The 25,879-nt window shown below is 34.0% G+C and overlaps 1 protein-coding gene and 1 pseudogene across 6 annotated transcripts in view; one reads left to right on the forward strand and one right to left on the reverse strand.

The window, feature by feature from the left end:
- The first annotated feature begins 404 nt into the window (after nucleotides 1–404).
- LOC128177529 (leucyl-cystinyl aminopeptidase-like) lies at nucleotides 405–8,174 on the forward strand (annotated as a pseudogene).
- Nucleotides 8,175–8,888: 714 nt separating this feature from the next.
- The window catches only part of LOC128178902 (centlein-like), a 26,993-nt gene continuing 10,002 nt past the window's right edge, over nucleotides 8,889–25,879 (reverse strand). The window contains exons 7-38 of one of the 6 annotated variants that reach the window (XM_052846305.1): nucleotides 25,678–25,728; nucleotides 25,307–25,388; nucleotides 24,746–24,906; nucleotides 24,507–24,604; nucleotides 24,017–24,126; nucleotides 23,579–23,631; nucleotides 23,267–23,350; nucleotides 19,976–20,089; nucleotides 19,279–19,647; nucleotides 18,246–18,364; nucleotides 17,904–18,032; nucleotides 17,393–17,493; nucleotides 16,870–16,955; nucleotides 16,208–16,296; nucleotides 15,724–15,810; nucleotides 15,494–15,632; nucleotides 15,163–15,183; nucleotides 14,543–14,640; nucleotides 14,299–14,401; nucleotides 14,017–14,155; nucleotides 13,601–13,770; nucleotides 12,848–12,868; nucleotides 12,149–12,280; nucleotides 11,781–11,918; nucleotides 11,576–11,673; nucleotides 11,358–11,466; nucleotides 11,174–11,233; nucleotides 10,937–11,032; nucleotides 10,578–10,763; nucleotides 9,893–10,096; nucleotides 9,704–9,778; nucleotides 8,889–9,574 (exon numbers count right to left, since the gene is read on the reverse strand). In XM_052846305.1, the coding sequence (XP_052702265.1) occupies nucleotides 9,488–9,574; nucleotides 9,704–9,778; nucleotides 9,893–10,096; nucleotides 10,578–10,763; nucleotides 10,937–11,032; nucleotides 11,174–11,233; nucleotides 11,358–11,466; nucleotides 11,576–11,673; nucleotides 11,781–11,918; nucleotides 12,149–12,280; nucleotides 12,848–12,868; nucleotides 13,601–13,770; nucleotides 14,017–14,155; nucleotides 14,299–14,401; nucleotides 14,543–14,640; nucleotides 15,163–15,183; nucleotides 15,494–15,632; nucleotides 15,724–15,810; nucleotides 16,208–16,296; nucleotides 16,870–16,955; nucleotides 17,393–17,493; nucleotides 17,904–18,032; nucleotides 18,246–18,364; nucleotides 19,279–19,647; nucleotides 19,976–20,089; nucleotides 23,267–23,350; nucleotides 23,579–23,631; nucleotides 24,017–24,126; nucleotides 24,507–24,604; nucleotides 24,746–24,906; nucleotides 25,307–25,388; nucleotides 25,678–25,728 (3,609 nt within the window). In that variant the 3' untranslated portion in view covers nucleotides 8,889–9,487. The remainder of the gene's footprint in view (nucleotides 9,575–9,703; nucleotides 9,779–9,892; nucleotides 10,097–10,577; nucleotides 10,764–10,936; nucleotides 11,033–11,173; nucleotides 11,234–11,357; nucleotides 11,467–11,575; nucleotides 11,674–11,780; nucleotides 11,919–12,148; nucleotides 12,281–12,847; nucleotides 12,869–13,600; nucleotides 13,771–14,016; nucleotides 14,156–14,298; nucleotides 14,402–14,542; nucleotides 14,641–15,162; nucleotides 15,184–15,493; nucleotides 15,633–15,723; nucleotides 15,811–16,207; nucleotides 16,297–16,869; nucleotides 16,956–17,392; nucleotides 17,494–17,903; nucleotides 18,033–18,245; nucleotides 18,365–19,278; nucleotides 19,648–19,975; nucleotides 20,090–23,266; nucleotides 23,351–23,578; nucleotides 23,632–24,016; nucleotides 24,127–24,506; nucleotides 24,605–24,745; nucleotides 24,907–25,306; nucleotides 25,389–25,677; nucleotides 25,729–25,879) is intronic. The other 5 variants (XM_052846309.1, XM_052846307.1, XM_052846306.1 and 2 more) reach the window with 5 other exon arrangements.

A 25,879-nucleotide genomic window follows, 5' to 3' on the forward strand; every position in this document is an offset into this window, starting at 1 on the left:
CAACTTTGAAGTACATGTATTGCTTTACATTAAGTTTCATATGCATACAAATTAAACAAAACATTTTGAAAGCATTTTTTTGAAAACATTTTTTTTCGTAATCGTCTACATCTGTTACTAATTAGAATCTAATAACAATCTGTTTTTTAAGGTTCTTGAACTGTAAAACTTTTATTGCTAGAGGACATTTCGGAAATTGATGTGTATAAATAACCTTCAATATAACAAGTCTGTGTCATCAAAAAGTAGGCCTATTTTTCATAACGACTCCAAAATAAGTACATTTTCGCGGAATTTGGAGAGATATTTTATAAATAAATTATTGTTATAAAACTTATTGACTGCAGCAGTTAGATAGAAGGGTGTATAAAAGTCACATGCCTGTTGTGGTGGGTGCAGTTTTGTTTTCAGATTTGCCGAAAAGAAGTCATGAAAACCTCTATTTTTCTTACTCTTCTGTGCATCTACTTTGAGTCTGGGCATAGCATTGGTTATTATGCAAAGCTTTCGAAACGCTCCTCGCATTTGGCCTCCGTAAACAATGAAGAGTCGGGAGAATTTCCTTGGAATAAGGTTCGTCTTCCACAATCAGTCAATCCTCTCGAATACGGCATCTTTCTCCACCCTAACCTTACGGAAAAGAAGTTCTCGGGCAAAGTGGATATCAAATGTGAAGTTCTCAAATCTACAAAATTTGTTGTATTGCATTCCAAAAATTTGAACATTTCTAAGGCAAGGGTGACGACATTGCCTTCCAATGATGTATACGAAGCGCATATACGGATGAAAAACGACACCGACCAACTGTTCCTTATGTTAGATGAAAGCATTCCCAAAGATACAGAAATTTTAATCACTATTGTCTTCCATGGTATACTGGAAGTCATGGCCGGAAAGGGGTTTTATCTATCAGAGTACTTAGAAAACAATAACGAAAAAAGGTGAGATTAAAATTTGTTAAAAAAAAAAGAAAAGAATTTATAGGTCAGTTCTGATCATTTTTTTTATCATCATTTTGTTTTTCAGATATTTTGCTTCTACACAATTTGAAGCAATAGAAGCTCGGAGGGCGTTTCCTTGCTTTGACGAGCCTGCTCTGAAGGCCAAGTTTTCGATGTCCATTGTCAGGGAGAAAAAACACATCTCCCTCTTCAACATGCCCCGGGAACATACCGTACCAATGAAAAATAATCTTGTGCTGGACATGTTTCAACAAAGCGTTAAAATGAGCACTTATACAGTTGCATTTTCAGTGAATGAATATGAAGGAAAGTCTAAGAAAACAAAATCTGGAGTAAATGTAAGTAATATTGTGCGTAAAAATCCGCTGTGGCATATTTACGTTGCGTTCAATATTTCTATGCAAATCATTTAAGAGTTGATTTAATAGAAAATAAATTCTAGATATTCTATAAATTTGGATTTGTTAATGTAATTTAACAATAGGGACAATCTAGACTTTGAAATAAGGAGATTAAAAGTATCAACAATAAGGAAACTTTTTTTTCATTCATAAATAGGTGACAGTGTATGCCCCAAGAAATGATATAGGGGATGTGGATTACTGATTGGATGCCGGTGTGGCTATTCTGGATTACTTTGACACTCTATTTGGAGTTCAATACCCACTGCATAAACTTGGTATTCTTTTTGTTTTAGAGTCTTGGAAATATGTATTTTTATACAACAAAATACACGTAACAGTGAATTAAGAATGCGGATATCTTCCTTACTCTTTTTTTTTTTTTTTTATAGAATTGACGTAACGATTTATTGAAATTATTTTACATCAAGATAAGTTAATACTTTTTCTAACAATGAATTGAAATGTCTAATAAAATAATACTTGTTCCGTTGCTAACAGATATGCTCGCCGTTCCCTATCTTGAGGCCGCTGCAATGGAAAATTGGGGACTTATTACTTTTAAACGTGCTTTGTTAAGTCATTCAAACAAATCTGGAGAGTCAACGAAATTGACTTCGGCTTTAGTCATTGCACACGAGATTGCACACCAGGTATTACATACAGTCAATTGTACAAAAATAAAATCAAAGGAGCTCGAACGAGTACTTTTGGTGTATTCCTGTACTGCATATCGTTTCAAATTTCCGTCTCAAAAGGTACTCAGTAACCACAACTGTATGAAAGAGTAAAGGAAAAGGGCTGTTTTTTAAAATTGGTCCAGCCAAGATTCGTGTGATAAAACGTGTGTGTTTTTTAAAGAGCTGCTTGGTGAGGCTGAGCGCTAAAATAGTTGTGTTTTTATTACATAAATTTAAAGTGTGACCTCATTATAATAAAATAGTTTTAAAAAAGGGGGAGGAAAAAAGCAAAGAATCAATCGTTGTCTATATTCTCTCAATTATATATAACTAGGAAATAAAGCTATGTCCAACTGCTTTTAATGATGTCTTGCTTGGTCCACTTGTTATATACAAGTTAAATAGGGGTATGTAGTAAAAGGAAAAATATATATTTTTATACTGAATGAATTATTTTTTAAATTAAAAGAGGAAAACAATGAAAAAGCCTGGATGAACATAAAATCGGCGGTTGTTCTGAAGGAATATAAATCGACAAATAAAGAATGAAAGTTGGTTTGATCTAATTAATATTACAATTTTATTTTTGGGCTTATTTCAGTGGTTTGGTAACATGGTAACGATGGAATGGTGGGATGATATATGGCTGAACGAGGGACTCACTACTTTCATGCAATATTTAGGACTCCAAGCCTTTAATAAAAACTGGACATTTGTAATACTTTCATTAACTGTTGTTTTTAAACACAAATTTACAAAAATTTTATTGTCAAATAAATCCATGAAATCAAATGTTTATCAGATGTTCAGTAATAATATGACAATAAAATTGACTTTATCATTAGTAACGAAATATGCTTTTCCTCTAAACTGTAAAAATAATTCATTTCTTGTAAAGGGATACCAACAGTACAAAAAAATTCACTTTATTAACGATTAAGATAGAAACAGAAACTTCGGTAAACATTTTTTATTTGTTGTTTTTGTAGGAAAACGAGTTTGTGGATAGAACTCATGGTATGAAGTGCGAAGATTTAACAAAAACACCTGTCTTAGACCAACCAGTTGATGTTCCTGATAGCGAATTTGGCTGCGTTTCGTATAATAAAGTAGGAAACGTTAACTATAATGTTGAGACTCGTGAAACAACGATTCGGTATTGTTTGGACTTCAGAATGACATAAGTAATGGTTATTTCTGTATTGATGTTATAGGGAGCTTCTATCGTACGTATGATTAGGAGCTGGCTGGGTGAAGATGATTTTATGACTGGAATAAAAAAATACTTAAAGGAAAACAAATATGGTAATGTTGTCAACGAAGACTTATGGCAAGCTTTGTCAGATGTAAGTAAAGTTGAATAAAGATCTGAATAAAAATTGTAGAAAACTGTATTGCCAAACAGAAATAAAACCACTTCATAAATGTGTATTATGTTTTTATGCTTCTTTGGACAGTCTTCAAAGGATCGCTTGGATGTAAAATCTGCCATGGAGACGTGGATGGTGGAAAAGGCTTATCCCGTTGTCACTGTTAACAGGAGAGGTTCTGAAATCAGTATAACCCAGGATCCATTTATCTTTGCAAACACCCCAGCAAGCAAATCTTCTACAAAGTAAAGCAGCAACTTTTTTACATAATGAGATTTTTAAATATCTATGGCAGTTTGTTGTACTTTTGCAAACGAATGATTTTATTCAGATGGACGATTCCTTTCTGGTATGGCACTTTAGATAAAAGTGGGAACTTTTCACGAAAAATGGTAATGTTACGGGAGAAAACAGGTAAATTGAATGCCTCAAATTCTGATAAGCATCATGGTGTGGGGATAGTCTAAAATTGCGAATCCCATTTTATTTGTGAGCTATAATGAAACTTTTAAACAGTATACAATTCAAATTCTGTTTTGTGTGTAAAACAACTTCATAATCCAGGGGCCTGAGATCTTGAATAATCAGATTATTTATGAATTAATTTATGAAGGAAAGCAGGAAAAAATTAGATATTTTCAATTTATATTTATCTAAGATATGTGTACTTGAAATAAAACACATTTACACATGTATCCTATTTTGCCAAAAAAAAGCACTATAATTGATGTATTTCTTCCATATCAAATACGATGTATTTGATTTACAATCTGATCATTTTAGATAGCTATATGATAAGCGATGATGCCAAACTTATCAAAGGCAATTATGGAAATGAGGGATATTTCCGCGTAAACTATGACCCCGAATCATGGAAAGCAATTGCAGCACAGCTTAACAATGACCATGAGGTAATCGAAGCATATCGATACAATTACATGTTATTCTTTAAAAACTATCCAAATCAATATAAAGCCACTATCACCAGCTTCTAACAATAACTGTATTTATTAATTAATATATAATAGCGAGCGCAGCTCGCCGGCGCACAGCGCCGGCGCGAAGCGAGCTCTACCGGCAAGGCGTGTGTGAATAGAAAATTCGGACTATTTTCACATTCATTCAACGGATTTTTTTGGCGTCAGTAAATCGGACCAGTAATGCCTTGTTTTAATCGTCCCAGTAGTTCCCTGTAATTATGGTTTCCCGTTTCACACTCCCACGAGAACAAGATAAAAGACTATGTACATGCATTGTAAATAACACATCGTCCTTTCGAGTGACGTCACAATGGATTTCTTGCACATTGATCCGACAGATCCTTTGATCTTCTAGGTGCGTTCAGACTTGTACCGTTGATGAAAATGAGATTTACCACTGGCAGCATTTGGTTGCCATCGGTGAACTATGGTAGCCAATGATCACCAAGTGCTGCCATTTGTAGCAATTTGTATAGGTAGTACCATGAACGATTTTTTGTCAAATTCAAACAAATGATAGCCTTTGGTCACACTTGGTTACCAATTGTAACCATCTGAACACATAAAACAGTTGAAAACAAAACAAAATACCTTTTCTCTGTGAAGTGTGACCGTTTCCCTTTAAAACATCTTCACTGAGTGATTTATTATGCTTAAAAAGTCATCATAATACACAACTTTGATGACAATTTTGTTAAATTCCCAATTATATAAAGAAGTCTACAAAATGACTAGCAATCCATCATTAATACAAAGAAAGTAAAGATTAATTGCAAAATTGATAATAAATATTTAACGCCAGCAAATATATATATAAATAGAATTAATTTTAACAGAAGCTTGGACTTTGGGTAGTTGTCCCAAACAGTGTGACATAGGTCTATTAATAATTTCTTTGTTGGCCATGGATCTTTGAAATCTCTAAAGCAATTTCTACTCAATCTGTGCATATTTCACTCGATATCAACATCCTTTTAACTTGATTTGATGCAAGAAATAGTAACGTCTTACCGAAAGTCCAAGCTCGAATATCAAAATGCCGGCTCTCTATCACATACTTTCTATAAAACTAAAATGTTTCTGGGTATAGAAACGGGTTTTAGAAGCCCTCGGTTGTCTTAGATTGTCTTCAAAATATTCATTCAATAAGATATGCATATATCTTATTCTAAAGTCTTTATTTACATCAGTATTTATAGGCATCTTATATCGCGCCATGTTGAATTAGCATAATGGCGTCACCTACCAAACTTGCCCAAGCTCTAGGCTGCCTGTAGATTTGGTGACCTCATTTGAAATTGAAAGTACACCAATGGTCAACATTGGTAACAAATTGCTTCCACTGGTAACCAATTGTAGACATTGGTGACCGAACTTGCCAGTGGTAACAATCTGGTGAACTCTGAACGCACCTAGAATTTTTCGGAGTCAGTAAATTTCGACCCACAATGCAATTCCTCAATGTCGGCCGATCTCACTAGACTGGATACCATCTCGCGAGAATCAAAGTAAAACTTTTGAGAAACAGATAAATTGTGTAATTTCCAGAACATCATGCTTTTTAAGTAAACAATCAATATTTTTCGCGTAGTTTTTTCTAGTGTGTTTTCAAAGAGACAGACTACACTTGACCGACGTGAACTTTGACGTCACAATAAGGGGAAACAACTCTAAGTAGTTATTGTAATTGTAAATGTGCTGAAATATAAATACGGTATTACATGCTACCGGGGGATCCATTTTCCTTATGTGATCAACAAATTTTTTTATACGTAAATTTGATTTCTTTTTAAACGGGGGAGGGGGCATTCTGTGATAAGTCAATTTTTATTTGTTTAAGAAAAATGTCTGCTGCAAGAAAAGAGGAAATATTATGTTAAAACATTATGTTAAAATCTTTATTATTCAACAACATTTTTTCCGAGATATTTCTATACTGGCGTGCGACCAGTATAAAAACAATCTGATCAAAATCAGATTTTTGATCCGCTCCGACAAATTCTGATGTCGCTACACTTTGTTCAGCGACTATCAGAATTTCGGAGCGTTATTAAGATCTGATTTTAATCAGATTGGTATATAAATAAATAAAAAATCTTATGAATTATGAATAATAAAAATTTACTGGAAAATTGGTATATTTATTTTATTTTGCATTCTTCATTTACGTGTACTTTACGTCACTACTTTTATTTTAATTGATTTATCATAATTCATTTTTGATCACCTGCTGCGCTCGCCCCAACGGTCGCACCGTAAAACATATTATAATAATATTTATTAATATTTTTCACCACCATCACAAATTCAACCACAATCAACACCTTTTTTGTTCAGATATTTTCGCCAGGAGATAGAGCACACTTGCTGAATGACGTCATTACTTTTACAAGGTTTGACCAGTTAATTTAAATAAAGGTTCATACAAGTAAACGCTATGTAAATACTAGTATCTATTTTTTTTTCATTTCATGTAATTAATGCTAAATATAAATATTTATTAATCATATGCTCAGTAGTTTATGATGTTTGGTTTCCAGTACCCAAATTATGAACGCGTCCATTGCCATTGAAATGATTAATTACTTGGAAAAGGAGTTTGATTTTCTACCTTGGTATTCAGCGTTTATGGGTTTGGAGTCATTCTTAACGGTTAAGGAAAAACATCCAGAAAACCAATTATTTTTGGTAAAATTGCATTCAAACAACATCTAAAGCTTTGAATTGAAAATTAAATTAATATTGTGTAAGTACGTATTCACACAAACATTTTGATGTCAATTTAATTTATTATCAAATTTAATTTACAGATGAGGTTGTCTACTTTAGCCAATAAAGTTCTGGAAACCATAGAAAGTAAAATTAAAGAGACAAACACAGAGGGATCTTTACAGTAAGATAAATCAACGACTATTTTAATAAGTGTATTGTTGCTTGAGATACTATAGTATTAAAAAATCTAATCTGATACTGTAAACAGGGTTATTTTCGCCCCTTCTGCACTTGCAAAATTCGCTCCGTCTTGAATTCGCCCGAAGAAAGTCGTGTAACAGGGAAATGATTTACATTTAAGACATTGGAATTCGCCCAATATGAAATTCGCCCACTGACAACGAGGGCAAAAAGGGCGAAAATTAAAGAAGGCGAATATTTTCAAGTATACAGTAATACGTCTTTGTTATCTCTAAAATTATCATCTCTTTAGACGCCTTTATGAAGCATTGAGTAGGGTTCTTAGACCATCCCCGCCTGGAATGGAAGGGCGATCCACTGCTATTCTACAATCTGTCAATGGAATGGAAAAGACATACATGTATTAGGCGGTGGTATGTATTTTTTAAAAAGAATAATGATTGGATTATTGAAAATCTAGGTAATATTTCTATATTTGATTTGAATAAACTGTTGACAGGTTTCCCTTCTATTCCTTCTGATTCTAGTAAAAATGTACTTTTATTTTGTTTTGATCTAATATATTGACTAACATCAAGGTGGTTAACGATAGAAATAAGATACTTATAATTTTATACAGATATCAAACCATAGTCTTTTATTGTTACAGCAGTGTTATTGAATCTTTGTAAGAAAAGTGACAGTGTCATCTGCTGACCACCCTGCACATCTAGACTATATGACAAGGACCTCAAGAATGGAATAATTGAAGTGTATATAATGCACGTATCTTATACTGGGCTGTTAATAAACAATTGTATATTATACTAGCGTAGTCTAGTTTATCTATAACTTCATTTTGTGTGTTCATTTCGTTATTTTATTTCATTTTTTTTACATACTCCCAAAAAGGGGGGGGGACTCCATCATAATTCACATCTTTATTTGTAAATTTAACAAAAAATCTTTGCTGTGACAGAAAGTGGCAGCCCCCCCCCCCCAGATGTTACGTCACTGCATCATATAGTTCAAATTGATGGGTAAATCGGTCTGAACGAGTTATGTGTATTATGATCAGAAGTTGCATACAATGCATATTTAGTTAGGTTTGTTTACTACAGCAATATACGAACTCGACAAAATGTTCGTAAATGATGTATGACTATATCTTCTTAATCCAGTCCATTTTAATTCTTAATCACAGGATGATAGGTGACAAATATGTTATTAATAGCTCTAATACCAAAGTTTAAAAATATGTATCGAGTTTGAATGATTCTGTTGTCTTAGTATATGATATAAGCTAATGACTTATCATTTTACTAGAGTTTTAAGTACTTTCAATACTTTGAATTGACAAATATTATTGGGATCGTTAGAAATGAATGTTTTTATACTTATTCTGAATTACATTAATATGATTGAAGATGATTATGTAAGTTGTGAACCCCTTCCACTTTTTTACCCTAGTTTCTAGAAATAAGATTTTTTTCTAAATGGCATGAACCTAATTTCAAACAACAGTGACAAAATAAATCTTGGATAATCAAACGGACTGGACAATGACAAAAATTGATTATTTTCAGAAATCACAACACTCATGCAAGTTTATTTCACAATTTATTGCGAATAAATAAGTTATAAAAACTAAATTAATGTACAAATATATAGTTAATTTTACAATATTTCAATGCTCAGCCAGTTTTAGGCAGAAGTCTGTCTATAATCAGACAGAGCAAAGAATTACACATAGACGATTTAAATGGACGGAAGAGGTTTTAAATGCCTTACAATGTGTGTATAAATAAACAGATAAATTGAAAAATGCCTTGACTTTTAACAAACACCTTTGTCCCCAACATCACATTTTAGAGAAGTACATGACAATCAGACAGAGAACACAAGGTTCCCCATCCATCGGCAACTTAGCCAAGTGGTTGCAATGTTTCCAGCACTATATTCTACAGGATCCTCATAATCCCAGCTATTGTACATACACTACAGTGAACAGTCACATTTTGTTATTGAGGTACATGTAACATCTAGTTCCCAATCCCTGCATCTATCACTCTGGTTTCAACATGGACAATTTGTAAACACAGTAAATATCACAGAGAACAAAACCCTATCCCGGACATTCTATTACAGAATCAGTATGACAGGCCACCAGTTTATTGTTGTCATGGTGATGTACAGGAAGTATCATGCTGCTTGAAGTTTAGATGATAACTCACACATTTCCTCCATCTTCTGAACAAACAAGTCTACTAATGGATTCACAAAGTCCTCCTGTAAATAAAAAAAAAAAACCCAGACATAATATTTTATTTACAAAAATAAAAAATAATGTAAGACAAAAAAGATAACCAAATTTAACTTTTATAATGCGCCAATTTCTATATAAAGAAGATTAATCACCTTAGAGTTGAGAAGTTTTTCACATTTCTTTGACCAGCGTCTATCCCTCTTCTTATCTGTGCTGATGTCATCCTCCTTAATCAGATAACACAAGTGTTAAACAAGCAGTTCAAAAACTTAGATCAATGAATCATTTAAATCAATGAAACACTCAATACAGATAATGTTGACTTGTACTACAGTGTATACCATTCTCTCTGGATCCCCGTCAGCACTCATGATATCCTCCAGATCTGATTGGCTCAAATTCAGGATGTCTTTGGCCATGGCCTGGGCTCGCTGCAGGGAGGCATTGGCCTGACTCTGCTTGCTCTCTTTCTCTCGGTGACTTAATGTCTCTTTCAAATGAAATCTTGATTGGTTCAATCGCTTGATCAACTCTTGGCCCAAACTCTGCTCAAAAAAAAGAAAAGAAATCCTTTTATATGATTCTAACATATTTTTACTGCAAGTAATTTAATATTACTATCTTTTTTTCTATATTGGGGTAGGGCATAAAAATGCAAAGACTTTCTATATTTCTTCATCAGTACTGAGTTTTCAATATACATATTCCTTTAAATACCATGAATTACAGGGTATAAAACATATCACAACCAAGAACGCTTCGCTACAAAAAAATCTACACAAGAAAGTTTAGCATTACAACAAACTACCAACAGTATTTCTTGCTAGAACTATAAGATTTCAACAGACAACTTTTTTTAATATTTATTTATCTTTTATCTGTTGAAACCATGTCTCCATAAAGTGGATGTTCAGAACCTCAATAAGTGTCATTGATATACATGTATATATACACCAGAACCAGCCATGTTACACTTCCCCGATTCAGAAAGAGACATGGACCCAAACTTGGACATAGATGACATACCTTGACAAACAGTTGATACTGCTGTATGACATAGTATGCCTCGCTGAGTTTTTTCTGGGCTGCCTCTATAGCGGTCTCACTCTGCGAGGCAAGCCCTCGCAGCTGTTGTTGAGCCGTTTTCTCCAACTCCCCCACCGCAGACTCTAACTCCATTCTCCTGGTCTGACTTTCAATGAAATGCTTGTTCTGAAACAATAGACATTCCATATACCAACTATTAATATTTGATAGTTAAAGATTTACCATAATAAACAATTAAAATTTTCAACAATTTAACATAAGGATCATCTCTGCTAAAAAAAAAACCCCAAGGATACAACTGTTAAAATTTTTTGGAGTTCCATAATTAAGTAAAGAACCTTTTTCTCCAGCTCTGCGTTAACTTTCAAGAATCTCTCTTCATAATCTCTCTTCTCCCTAGTTACAGCTGACAACCTCTTCTTGTATGATTCCACCTAATGATTTAACATACAAAGCATTATTTTAAACCTAGAATGATTTTCATTAATTTCACTTTAAGCAAGCTAGCTACATGCATTTTCATAAATTTATCTGCTAAGCAATAGTTACTGGAACAAATTTGACTATGTTTTTACCTGTATTTTGAGTCTATCACTTGTATCTTGGACCAATTTAATTCTGGTCTCCATCTCCTCCTGTGAAGAAACATTATTAGTTAAATATCAAAGCACTTCTATATTGCAACTTACGTAATTATTTTCAAATTTTTCTCAAGGAAAGATTCAAATTAACTCGGTCCTTAACAGGCAGTTGACTCACATTTGCATTTTGTTCTGACTTTGCGTTTGTCTGCGCCAGCTTTAGCTTGACTCTCTGGTCCTCGAGCAAGGTCCTTTTCTGATTATTGTCTCTTTCCAGTCGACTTAATCTGCAAAGAAATATCAATCAATTAGTCAAAAGTTGAAGAAAAGCAGGGAGCAAACCTCTGGTTGGGTACAGAAGAAGGTGGACTTCTGGTAGATGAAAAAGAGAGGTACCTCTCCTGTAGGCTTCTAATCTGTTCATGCTGTTGCTCATTCTCCTGCTTTAGCTGTCTTGCTTGATTGGATTGTCGGCATAGCTCATTGGAGGAGGCCTAGACATTTAAAATATATACGTTTTAGTATTTTAAATGATTTAATATAAAAATTAACAAGCCTGTTATACTTGTTCAATATACCCGACTGTTCAGTGACATCCTACCTTCAGTCGAGACTCCAGGATTTTCCAGTCCTGTTCTGTGTGTTTGTCTGTGGCGGTGGTGTGACGGTTTTCCTCCACTAACTGAGCCTCCAGGGAAGCTTTCTCTTGCAACACTTTGTCCATGTCAGTGGTCAGTTTCTGTGGAAGAAAATCAAAAAATTATACATGTATACTGTAATATTTAAGATCATTTCAGAGTGCAACATTTATTTTCAGGTTTTTTTTCTTTAAGATTTTTGATTCCCTGTTGTGAATTTATTCCTTTTTGAATATAGATATTAATTCATCTTTATAACAGCTACATGATAAATGTACTTCAATAAGGGAACAGACCGTTCTGTAGCTGCCTGTGGGCAGTGAGGACTGACCTGGATGTTTTGTTTGGCCATCCTGAGCCTCTGATTGGCCAGACTGAGGTCAGCCTGCTGCTGTTGGTTCACCTCCTTCTGCTGCTCCAAAGCCTTCACTGCTGTCCCCCGGGACTCCCTCAGGGTAGTGATCTAGAACCACACAATTGAATGATAACCACTTACTACATTTGCGGATTGCCTAATTTTAAATTTTTTATGAAATGCAAAAATACAAGAACCAAAGGCATCATAAAGACACATGCAAACTCTTAAATACAAATGAAAATATTTCCGTGTATTTACTAACTATTCATATGATCTATACTTTATATTACATGCAGTATCATCTAAAAATTCAGATGCTCAGACTACCAAAAACTTAACAACCTGTTGACTTAAAAATGTTTATCATTGCAACCTATCAGAAAAAGTTCACAAATCTCTACACAAGGTAATTTACTTGTCTTTGATTTGTTTCTATACAGATACACTTGTCCAAATACCTAGAAGGTTATAGTAAATGAAGAGGGTCAAGAGGTGGAAATACATTTCTTAACATTTGCTACTCCATCACCACTTGGTTAAGGGGTTGGAAGTTAACCACAAGAACATAAGATAATTGACTAGTTATACAATCTGCATTTAGTAATACAACTGTTTGGATTCCACTCTGCTTTGGTTTACTCTTGAAGAAAGCTTTCTCCACACAATACTTACTGTAAAGGTGAGGGAGCCCACCTAACAACAAAGTTACTGATTAAAAAGGAAGGCTAAGGCCATCCTTAAAAACATGTTTGTTTGGAATTGCGGTCTGAAGATTTCTAGAGCCAGGAGGGAGGGAGCAATTTTTTTTTAAATTTTTTACACTTCAATTTTAACTAATTAAAATTTGGTAAAAATTAAAATCTCCATACAAAAAGAATGTTCTTTATTTTTTGCTAATAAAATTTCATCAGGGGGAGTTTTTTCAACAAGGCAGGAGGCAATTCCAAACAAACAATAATTTTTTTTGCCCTAACCTACATGTAATGTTTACATTAGTACTGAGTACATAAAGATATGTTTAATAAGATGGTACCTACTACAGCCAAATATTGAAGTAAACAAAGAACCACGTGCAAAGTACTATTGCATGCAACAATAGATAGACAGTAGTATTTATTTTATCTGAAGAGAAAATTGTGCAAAACTGTATGAATTGTTTCCAATTTGTGCCTCACATACTGTGGTTTCATTAATATTCAATTTTCGTGGATAAAGTGAAAATCACAGTTTCAAAGATACGTAAATTTGTGGCCAATGATCCTGTCAATACAAAATGTTAATAGAAATTGCACTTCGATGAACATTTAATTTCGCGGATCAACTTATAAACCAAATCCACGAAAATTGGTATTCAACAAATATTGATAAAACCACAGTACAACATCTGAAATATATTCAAAGTATAAACAGAGTTGTTGTCCTTACTTGTTGGGTGAGGTAGCCCACTCGTTGCTTGAGCTGCTTTGCTTGGCGGGCGAGATGGTTGCTGGCTTGAACCCTCTGTTCATAGGCTCGTTGTTCCTGAATCCGTGGAGATGGAGAGAATTCCTGGACAGCTGGTTTTATTGGAGAAGTGCCAAATTCCCTGTGTGTCACTAAAAGTAGGGAAAACATATATCATTGAATAAAAGAATTTATGTTAGCTCAATTTTCGTGGTATTCTTTGGTTGCCCTCCCCAACAAATTTACATCCTCGATAAAAACAAATTTGAAAGAATTATCTTTCTTACTAAAAACTGACGCATCCACGGAATAACATCCCCATCAATAAGCAAAAATCCACAATCCATGAAAATTGAGCACTACATGTAAATTTAATTGATTCCACAGTAGTTGCTTACCTCTTTTGTTGCTCTCAGCCACTTTCATTGAGTGTGCTCGGGGGTTACCGCGATTTCGACTATGTACATTTCTGATTCCAACTCGCCTGTTTCTTAGAGATGCCATCTTAAAACTCAGTGGCCTCAGGTTGCGTTTAATCTACAAACACATATAAAAATCATGATTAATCATAAATTTTTTTAAGAGAACAACTGCATTACAGATAAAGAGATTTTACTTGTACATGCACTGAAGTTCTTTTGATTTTATTGGTATTGGTGAAGTTCGTAAGAGTGACATACTGTATGTCGGTGGTCCATGCTCTCATCACTGTGGAGTGGGGTGTGACTGTGGGACAAATCCACAATGGCTTGGCCCAGGGAGTCGCTCTCTGTCTCTTCATCTCTGCAATTAGCCCACACCGACTCTTTAACGATTTCTCAAAACAGGTATGCATAAATAATTTCTTAAATATGCTCATGAACTTAAATGGCTGATATTAACAGGTCTCTGACTAGAGTGCCCTGTTAATTTGGAGTGACCTACATTTCCTCGGATTCTGGGATTTCTTCCCAGCCTTCCTCCTCAAAGTTGTTGAAGACAGACCTCATCTTCTCTATGCTTTTGTTCAGTGCCTTCTGGTACTATTGATAAACAAGCACATGGAGTTTACTAGCAGTGAGTTTTTAGAGTATATAAGCATTCAAATAAACACCAATTGATCAAAAATGTAAACAGCATCATTTGAATAAAAAAATTCCCACAGCTCATATCCTGTTAAAATGTATAAACAAAATACAAAATGGCTACATGTACACATACATTGTATATTACACGAGTCTGGAGAGGATTAGCAATAAGCTTGGGAAGTACATCATTCTACTTCTTTTCATTTTTCATTGTTAATATGGGACCACACTCTAACACACACATATAATGTAATGTTATAGTACATGTAGTAGGTCTAACTGTAACCTAAAAACTGTGGCTTATCCCCCACACACATGTACAGTGATAAGCCTAATACAGGTTCCTACGTTATACATGTTAGGTAAATTCAGATAGACCTACTTAAATGATTGTATATGTAAAATAAATATGGTACATTATAAAACACAATATGACCTTCACCTATGTCCTCTGACCTTCACCTAAAAATACTTTACCTCTTCTCCCGCTATATCGACCTAATTAAGAATCTTTACATTAAAAGACTTCTAGCTGGGTATTCAGTAGCTGATAAGAGTGCCATTTTGTATTCAAAGTTTGTCAATATATTTCTTTGATAAGCCTTTCAAAACCATGACAAATAAAACTTTTGATTAAGTATCTGAGAAAATTGGCATTTTGTATTCAAACTTGGTTAATATCTTATTGATAAACCTTTTATAACCTCTAGCAATAAATGAAATTTTTCATGTACATTAGAGCATATTTAATAATAAATATATCAAAAAACAAACTGTGATTATCAATAGACCCTGATGGGAGCATTACCCTGTGGGCCGCTCTACTTTTGTTCTTGGTTTCCGCCCGCCGTGTAATCCCACTCGGCTTTGTCTGTTTGCTGCTCAGTTTGTCCTTGGCAGCCTGGAACTGTTTGGTCAGCCTTTCCTCCTCCAGTTCTCTCTCCAACCTACAGTGCATAAAGCAAAGATAGAGAAATATCGTACAGAGTTAAGTTTCTTTGAACACAGTTCTAATGTAGCATGTACTGAGTGACTGACCTGTTAATATCACGTTTCAAATTCGCTGTTTCCATTCGATGTTTTGAATTTCCTTGCTTTAATTCAGTTATTTCTGATCTAAGATTTCTACAAATTTTATAAAAACAAATCAGAAAACTAAAGGCTTAAATTGTACAGTCCATACATTTTTGAATTGTTGTATTTAACATGTCTGGTCAATAAATAATATATTATTCGTACCAGATACTAGCGAAACTTTTCAGATTTAAACTTGAGGTATTTTCTAAGAAATATGTAAAGATCTGTATTTTTTATATGTACCATAAAAAATATACAGCTTAATTATTAGGGTAAGATATGCTTCAGGGAGAATGTCAGTTTTTCATTTTTTTACATGTTGTAAGTTTTCCTTATTAAGAATATTTTACACAACCTAAAGATAAATTATGATAGTCATTTTGTGAAAGTTTCAATGAAACTGAAGAATTTCCGACCATTTTATTGTCAAAAATGGAAGACTAACCTTCTTTCTTCTAACAAAGCCTCTTTTTCAGATTGAAGCTCTCGGAAGTCTCTCTCCAATTTATCCAGTCGAATTGATTTTGACTGAACCTAGATTATAGACAAAATTATCAAATATAGTGCATTTAAGCATTTCCAAAAGATAAAAGGATATTAAATTATGAAAAATAAAAAAAAAATTTTTGGAGGGGGAAGGGGAATTTTTTATTCTGAAGAATTCTTTTAATTTTTGTCATTAGAACCTTTCAAACTGCAAACCTCAAGTTTTAAGGTTTAAATTTTTGCCTCAGTTACCGATTGGTTTCCAGCAAAGAACAACATACTTGGTACATATCAGTATGTATTGGTATTTACTGGTATGTGTTGGTACATATTGATATGCATAAGTATGTGCTGGTACATATTTATACATATTGGGATATGTTGGTATGTGCTGGTATGTATTGATACATATTGGTATGTGTTGGTACATGTTGGAATGTGTTGGTACATATTGGTATGTGTTGTAAATATTAGTATGTGTTGGTATTTATTGGTACATATTTTTACATGCTGGTACATGTTGGTACATATTGGTATGTGTTGGTACATACTGATACATTTTGGAAGTGTTGGCACGTGTTGGTACATGTTGGTACGTGTTGAGGGTGAGCATTGACTCACCTCTGATTTGGTCAGTGTTAACTCTGACTGTAGGTCCGATTTCTCCTGGTTCTGATACTCAGACTTCTTCTTGTCATACTGCCGACCTATACATACACAGTGAATCAAAACAATTGGTTGTAAGTTCACACATCAATATTGTTCACTGCAATATTCGTAAAAAGATGGCTATGGAAAACAACCTGTTTTTCATTGCATTAACATACATGCAAATATTTGAATTGTAGAGATAATTTGCAAGAGTACTGCACAATTTTTAATTCTAAATGCAGAAATATCTGTTTTCGTTCAATTGCTGACAAAGGAAAAAATAGGACAAAGTATTTCCTTGTGGATGGTTATAAATATGTATCTGTTTCATTTTAAATAGTAAATGACATATTGAACAAAACGTATAATATCAGTTGTTTCAAAAATAAAAAAAAGTATACATCATTTCAATATCATTTTAAACAAAACCAACGTAAGAGAATTTATCGTATGAGAATCTCTACATGGTAGCAATTATTGCAAGGTTTCGTACTTTCTCTCTCCTGTTCAAGAGCCACTTTTATCTCATGAAGCGTTGCTGCGTCTTGGCTAGCCTGAACTCTTAACATGTCAATTTCTTCTTCCAGAGACATCCTGTGAATACAAATCATAAATTATCTCAAATAAACAAATCAATATCTCAGAATATCTCACATGAACCACTTGGTTGAATTAAACATAAACACCACAATATTTTTCAGATAGCAAATGCAACACAATCAAATCTCTTTAAAGAGAGATTGATAACTGATACATGTATACAGAAAACCAACTTTTATTTGCGATGACTTTATTTTTGCAAAGAACTGGACAAAAACTGGTTCAGGGAAACTTTTTTCGCAATCAAGCCTTTCTAATACTCAAGGATTGGTTTGTTGCTAGAAATATTCATGACAAAAAGGCTCGTGCACACACTGAAAAAATTTGTTGCATGCGAATAAAAGTTGATTTACATTATCTACATGTATATACATGTAATACTGTAATTTGATGGAAAGTCTTACTTTTCAACCACCAAATTGCGATTTTCTGTTTTGAAAACTGCAAGCTCATTCCAAACTTTGTCACTGTTTTCTTGTCTTAGTTCTCGTGAATCTGTCCTTTTCTTTTTTCTGCCTCTCTCCAATTTGTTGCTAAATAATGTCAATATAAAATGTTCAGTTGAAAACTTGTACGTGGGAGCAAAATGTAAATTAGTGATCCATCACATTCATGTAATTAGCTATATCTCCAACACATTAGTTCCAACAAAGAACTACTGTCAAATAATTTACTAATAAAAAGTACTAGCTAGATCATAAAATTTGTTTAGCTACTTATATCCTACGCATGTTTAAGTTCCAGACCTGTTTTCATCCTCGTATAGCTTCAGCTGGTCTTTGAGAATCTTGTAGTCAGTCTGGGTACTTTTCAGACGATCTAGGCGTTTAGAGTGAGCTTTCTTTAACTCTTCTAATTCACGATTCTACAACATAAGTCATAGTAAAAGATTATTTTTTGATAAATGGAATTAATTCAAGAAAATTCCATTTGTATTTGACAATCAAATATTCTTTTTTTCAGATGCTGTACCTCAACTTGATATTTAAATGAACAGATTCTTTAAAATACTGGGGTTTCATCAGTATTTGTTCAGAGGGCTCAATGGTTGTAGCCATTTTAAGAGTAATTTTATCTCCTTAAGAAGAAAAGGCTCTGTATAGAGATGTAGGAAAATTATCAAATTTTAAAGCTAAATTAATTGATTTTCTTAACTAAATGTTAGTTAATGGCCAAAAATATATTATGTCAAAGTTTAAGACAGATTTGATGCTTCCTTAAACACCTGTACTAATTCTTATGGATGCTGTTGTTGATTTGATATCAAATGTTTAGTATAGTGCTAATAATATATTGTATTGATAGAATCATTGGCCACAAATTTGCAAATCCTTAAAACTACTACCGGTATATCCATCAAATTGAAACCAACGAATGAAAACACAGTACTGGTATTCATGAAAAACAAGATGTGTCATAACGCCACATATCCCCCAGCAGGTTACCAAAATTTCAAAAGTAGTACATGTATAACATTTGTTTGATTGCAGAATAAGTTATTAATCCCTGAAAATTACTAATTTTCTTTTTTTTAAGAGTCACAAATCATCGGACTGGAACCAAGTTCAAACTTTACCTGTATTTTCTAAGGAATTAACCTTACTGTAAATTCCTTATATTATGCCGGTACTTAATTCCGCGATCCCACTGTACTGTATCAAATTGCGAGAACATACTGTTTTGGGCCTCCACGCCAGACTATAATCATTAGCTGATGCTTGACTGTTAGGGACTCCACACCTCAATATTACCATCAGTCGATATTTGAGCAACCATTACCTTGAGTCTGAGCATGTTCTTGGTGTCGTCCAGCTTCCTCTCTGTCTGCAGCAGTCTATGCCTGAGGTCCCCCTGTCTGGGGGGAGGGCCATCCTTCACCCTCCTTACCGGGGACAGTGACCGTGACCTGGACTGTTCCCCTCTGCTGGACGACTTGATGGGACTCAAAGCCACACTGCGGACCTCTCTGGCAGGAGTTGAGTGGGTCCTCTCTCGCCTGTTGAGTCCAGATACATCAAACTCAATGTTGAGTTTATCATTTTCCTGTTCCAGTCTCTCTATTAGACGATCTTTGTCTTCTATTTCGTCCTTCAGAAGATTTATCTCCCTCTGCATTCCTCTTATCTTGATCTCCAGATCTGCAGAGGGCTATAAAGAAAAAAACTAGAAATCAGATAGAGACAAAGGAAGGAATAGCATAGAATATCTACATTTGATATGGTCATATATCTGCATTTTAACCAATTTTTACTTATTTTCATAATAATTTGAACTATCTTCAACCTCATTATCTTCAACCTCATTTTAAAAGTTCTCTTTAGAACTTTAATTTAGAGGTGAGAAATGCATAATACTGCATGTAGTCCCTTTAACGCCCTCAATTACGACAAATTATAATGACGAGAACAGTGCACATATATTACAGACATAAGCAGTCTGAATAAACCTTTGTCATGTAAGAAATAACCTGACTTACCCTGTCATCAATGAAACTTCCTGAGGTCCCAGGGCTTCGACTCCTCTGTCGCCGTTGGTAACCATCCACCTTTCCCTGAAGTGAGGCTATGATGGAATCCTTCTCTAGTAACTCCTGAAAGATAAAAGTTTTAGTTACATTATTATATCAACATTCTTTTTTAAATATTTTTGAATGTAATATTCAGAATTTTTACTTTAAAATATCAATTTCATATGAAACAAAAGACTGCAAAATTTTAACTCGAGAAAAATATTTCATAGATCATTTCCCCTTCAATTTGAAGTACCAGTAGTAACTTTCTGTCAATCTCAGATTTGTGACAATTTTTTTTCAATATCCAAACCAAAACAATGTGCAATTAAAGGAACATTTTGTTCATGGAGTACGTTAAAACAACCCAATGTCACTACTGCCATCCGCCAGTGTTTGAAAAACACAGTAATCTAATACAACCCTAGTTTAATGATGAAAAAGGCGGGGAATTGTAATTGTTACCATTTCACAGATGACACCCAAACTCTCCAAGGAGCCGGATTTTCTGTCAATGTTAAGCTTTACAATTCAATTCTGGAAATGATCCCCTTGAGGTAATATGATTGTTCAATCTACGCAAAGCTGAAAACCAATTACATTCTAATAACAGCTATTAAGCTATTACATTCTTCAAGCACCTCTCCAAAAATTATGATATGACTTTTCTGCCGCAGTGTCATGAGCGTCGTACTCCGGAGGTGAGAGAATCGACAGAAGTCCCAAATTAATAAGCTTGAGGTTTCACCCTCACTTGCAGGAAACAGAAATTGTTGATAATGTAACCAGGGCCTAGGGCTTCACATGGCGAAAATGGGACTCCGGTGCTGTGATCTGACGTGACGAAAATTTGAATAATATGACAAGGCCTATGTTATACTGCAGGACAGATTCAAATGGAGCATCGCTATCTGTCAGTACAATTCCAACTTAAAATAGCTCATTTCAGTGTGAGAATTATGAATATAATATGAAGTCTGTTCCTCTAGGCACAAATGGTTTGGCCCTAATTTTCATCACTTTTTTTTCAAATTTGTGATCATATTAGTGCTCTCTGTCAAGAAGTTTGATTTAATGGTTAAAGTAGGAAATTACTGAGTCTCAGAGAAGACTACAACAAAACATACATATACAACCCAATAATGGTTTACTTCTTTCTGTAGTTTTTGCCATTACATACATCTTTAAAAGATTAATTCATCCAGATTCTTTAGAAATTAGACTGTTTTGAGATTTTTATCTTCAGATAATCTATTTTTCCTTGAAGGTAAGTATTGATCACAGAAAGAAACTGTCTAGAAAGCTTACTCTGTGTACCAAAAAAAAATGTCTATCTTGAAAACATCAAGCAAATAAAAAAATAAAATTTATTAATGCATCACTTGAAAAAATGTGAGCTGGACATTTCTGGCAAGTGAAGAAGACCATGTGATGTGTCTAGGAGTGAAGCAATGGAGGGAGACTTCATAAAATGGCTCTCTTGACGGTTGACAACAGAAAGCACTGCAATGTCTCTCCGTCTGACTTTCCAGTAAATGACGGAGGAATTAGTCGGCCCTCATCCTGGTGGCGTCCTTACTCCACCTAGTGGCTCCAGTGGGACACTTGACAGAGCATGTCCAATTTTGATAGCATACAAGACATGATGGTAATTTCTGCATGTTTACCAATCAAATATTTATGAAGCTCCATTCAGTGGATAAATTTGACATTGAACTCTCTCACTTTAACCAAATGGGACAAATAAACGACCGTCTTTGAAATGTCTTTAGCAAATATAGAATATAAGTGTCAGGGACAATTTCCTCTATTGTGAAAATCAAAATCAGATCCAAGTACTTCTTGATTATTGATTGTTTTCTTGTACCGTGAGAGGAAAACACACAATCTAGTTTGAGGTCTTTAGAGGACAGGGAATTGGGCTTGATTGTCATTTTTGTATAAATGTTTGACGATGGTTTATATAATAAGCTGCTGTCCTCCTCGGAGACCCTGATCATGGTTGATGATTGATGACTATTTGTTTAGAAGCTGCTTGGATTTGGAGATGAAGCCTCTAAACTGTCCCCTTGGTGGCAAAGAAGATAGGACAAGTCCATATAATGTCGTTTGTCCCTTGTCTGATGTAGTTAGCAGTGATGCCAGCCATGAAGACCAGAATTTGATTGTATACCTATTGCATATCGAATAATTTGCCAAGGGACAAAAATTACCAATGCACTATTCCAGCAATATAGAATCGTTACTTTTTAATTTAAGATACTTCTATTGGACTTCATGCAGACTGTGACTAAAAAATTTATCAGAATTCACAATGCAATCTGTTTTATCATCTTTTACCAAATTTCTGGTCTCCTCTATTTAATTTTTTAATTAAAAGATTTCCCCCAATAAATTGAATATATTTCTCACTGTCATAGAGCATGGCAGACAATATTGCTTGGGTTGGTTCTAAACCTTAATCTAAGTCCCACATCGCATTACAATGACAGGCAAAGCCCATGAAGCCGGATTTTGTTCCATGATAAAGTGTCACTTTACCAACTCAACTCTTAGGGGTATTTGTTGTAATAAAATTGTCACATAACAGACTTTTCCCATAATGTTCAATTTATTTCCAATTAGAAAATCTAATAGTTCCACCTACTCAAATTCACCACAGCAGTAATCAATTTTTTTCAGGGAAAATTTTTTTTTCTTTATGAGATACATTTTTGCAGACACACATACACTTAGTGTGAAAAGAACTTAAGTATCTTTATTGAATGCAGTTATTAAGGAAATTAATGATAAATCAATGTTATTTAATAAAAAGATTTTTCTTACATTTGAAAATGGTTGTCAGTTTTATCCAGTCTCAAGGGACATTTAAACTGTCAGATAATCACTAATATGTACACACTACCTTGTATGTAATAATAGCAACCAAAATAATTTGGCAGCACTAGTAAATAATATCCATGAAATTTTAGAAAGTTCATAGCATAAACTTTGTGGCCTGAAAGGATGTCATGATAGGAAGAACTATGAGACATAATGATGAACTTTAAATTACAATCAAAATATCCATAATTTGAACAAAACGCCCCTTTTTCAAAAGAAAAGAACCCCTGGTACCAGTATTTATCAAAATATAAGAGGGAATTAAAAATATATATACTGGAAGAACAGTGTTAGCCAGTTTTGGTAGTGGCAGAATGTTTTTCAGTTACACCCAGAAAGAAAATCATGTTGTAACTTATAACTACATGTATGTACCTTTCTGAGATTGTGAACATCTTGTCTCATCTCTGACTGTGCCTTCTTAGCAGACTCATATCTGTTGGTCAAGTCTTTGTACATCTGAAATCAGACAGAATACTCTTTACAATAAATGCAACTGGAGGGGAAGCAAGGAAAATGTTTTCCTGATCATGGATCTTGATACAGTTAGGCCTTTATTAACAAACAATTAGACAGATACATGAACAATTCATATCAAAACTATACACAGACAAAGGGTGGTTCTTGATTTTATCATATTTTATATCTAAAAAATACAAAGACAGGCTCCCTTCCTGCCGTACTCACATCTTGTAATGAGTTGGTCTCCATGCAGTAGGCATCTTCCTGGTTCTTCAACACTGTGTAAGACAAAAACAGTCAACATCTCAGTCAAAACATATGTACACAAAGCTCAGGGCCATGTAATACTGGTCTGTCAGTGAGTCAATGATGGACAGTATGTCATACACATTGTGCAAACTTTTTCTTATAAGTTCATATTTACCTACTTTCTTTTTATTTACATATTTACTCACCTTCTCTCAGTTCCTATTCATTTTTAAAAAACTTTTGTGTTCAATTCATTCTAATGGTAATCATTTTTATCTTGCTTTTTTAACTTATTTAAACCTTCCCTACTTTTGTATTCAACTCACCTTCACATACTTTCTGTTCATTTTATTCTGACATTCTACTTTCTCTTTTAACCACTGAGCTTATTCTGACAGTTCTCTATACACCTACTTTTCTGTGTGTCGTGCTGTAGACTCTGTAGCTGACGTATAAGGTCGGCCTGTTGACTCGAGTGGTCCGTCAGCTGATTGTGGCTGTTCCACAGCTCGGATAACTCCTTCCTACAACACACCAAACAAAACGTACTTAAAAATAAGTAAAACTTAAAATTTTTGTGTGTTTAGAGTCATTATAGGCATCTTTTAGTGAGGGCATTGCAAATGTAAATTACAGAAAATGAAACTTCTTTTTTATGTGCAGTTTGGTGTGTAAAGTCACTTTTTGATTCCTTAGTATATTTTGTAAGATTTTGAAAAGTATATCGTAGCAAGCACATTGAATGCTGGGAAAATGATTCAATTTTAGACCTTTGTGTTTCCTTCTGTGTTAACGTTACTGAACATCATTATTGTGCTAACAGGTAGAAGTGAAATCTATGCTCTAACACTGGACCAAGTTAACAAAAACAAAACATAATCAAGAAAATAAAATAACCATGTACCTGACAGTTTCCAGCTCTTTGTTTTTGAATTCATTTTCCTTGGTTAATTTCTGTGTTTTTACTTCATATTGTTGTAACAATTTTTTGGCTTCTCCAAACTAAAAAGTTAAAATATGAGTTAAAAATAATTCATGGTATATGTTTTTTACTAACTAACGAATTGAACCATTCAAATTCATATTTAGATGTCAGCTTTCATTTAACATAAGAAGACATGGTTTATCGTAATGGATTCATACCTCGCGAATGATGCTCTCGAACTTATTCACTTTCTCTTCAATGTCACACTCCAGTTGTCGAACTTTGTTTTCAAAAGTAACCTTCTGAGCTATAATACTTTCTCTCTCTGCACGGACCACTTCAATTTCTGTAGACAACTTGCGACATTTCTGTTCCAAATCTGCACGATTTCCAAAATATTTGTTTGGTAAACACAACTCTTTTGGGTGGTTCCATTCAATACACATCAATTAAACAATATGGTCATATTCAACATGAACTTGGTAAGTATCATGAATAACCCTTATGCTTCATTAGTTTTTAATCACTGAACTTGACCTTCTGGGTCACTAAATAGAAAGTCTAAAACTTGTATAGTAGAGAAAGTCAAACCAACACAATAGTACAGTCCAAATACTTGAACTTATTGACTTAAAAACAGAAGTCCTACATGTCATAAATTAGTGGTAGGAATATCATATTGACAACCGTAATATGAATAAAGCCATGTCTTTTGTGTACTACTAGGGGAGAGAGTAAAGAAACTTCATGTATTTGTTAATTCAGTAATGCTCTCCTACCATTTTTGTCCTGGGAGAGGCTTTCCATTGTATTACGATGCGAGTCACCTGAAGTTTTCTCCCTGAATTCCACACTCCGCATCTGTAAAAACATCCAAATATCAACCAATATGAAAATTATTTTCACACATAACTGTTTTTCTTTTGACATACCATATTATAAAAAAATATGTTTTCATGAATAATATAGTCTCCATAACCTTTCAAACAACATGAATACAATGGTTAAGACCAAAAAAACAAAACAATTAGAGCATAGAAATGATAACACTTTAAAAATAAGATGAAACTTGACATTTAATATAGATACAATTAAATGTAACCTTCACCATAACAATAACATGTAATGCAACACACAACAAACTCATTACCTTCCACGAAAATCGTGGAGGGGGTGTGAAAACAACACCCTGTGCTCGCAGCTGTAACAAAATATCACACGTGAAAGGGTTTACATGTCAAATTGTCTTGATTTTGATTTAACAGTCTGTTATTTCATTTTGAAGACTACCCATTAGTGTGAGACAAAATATGATTCCTTGAAAACATTGAACCAATTCTTCTTAATTTTTT

This window comes from Crassostrea angulata, chromosome 3, assembly GCF_025612915.1.
Source record: "Crassostrea angulata isolate pt1a10 chromosome 3, ASM2561291v2, whole genome shotgun sequence".
NCBI lineage: Eukaryota > Metazoa > Mollusca > Bivalvia > Ostreida > Ostreidae > Magallana > Magallana angulata.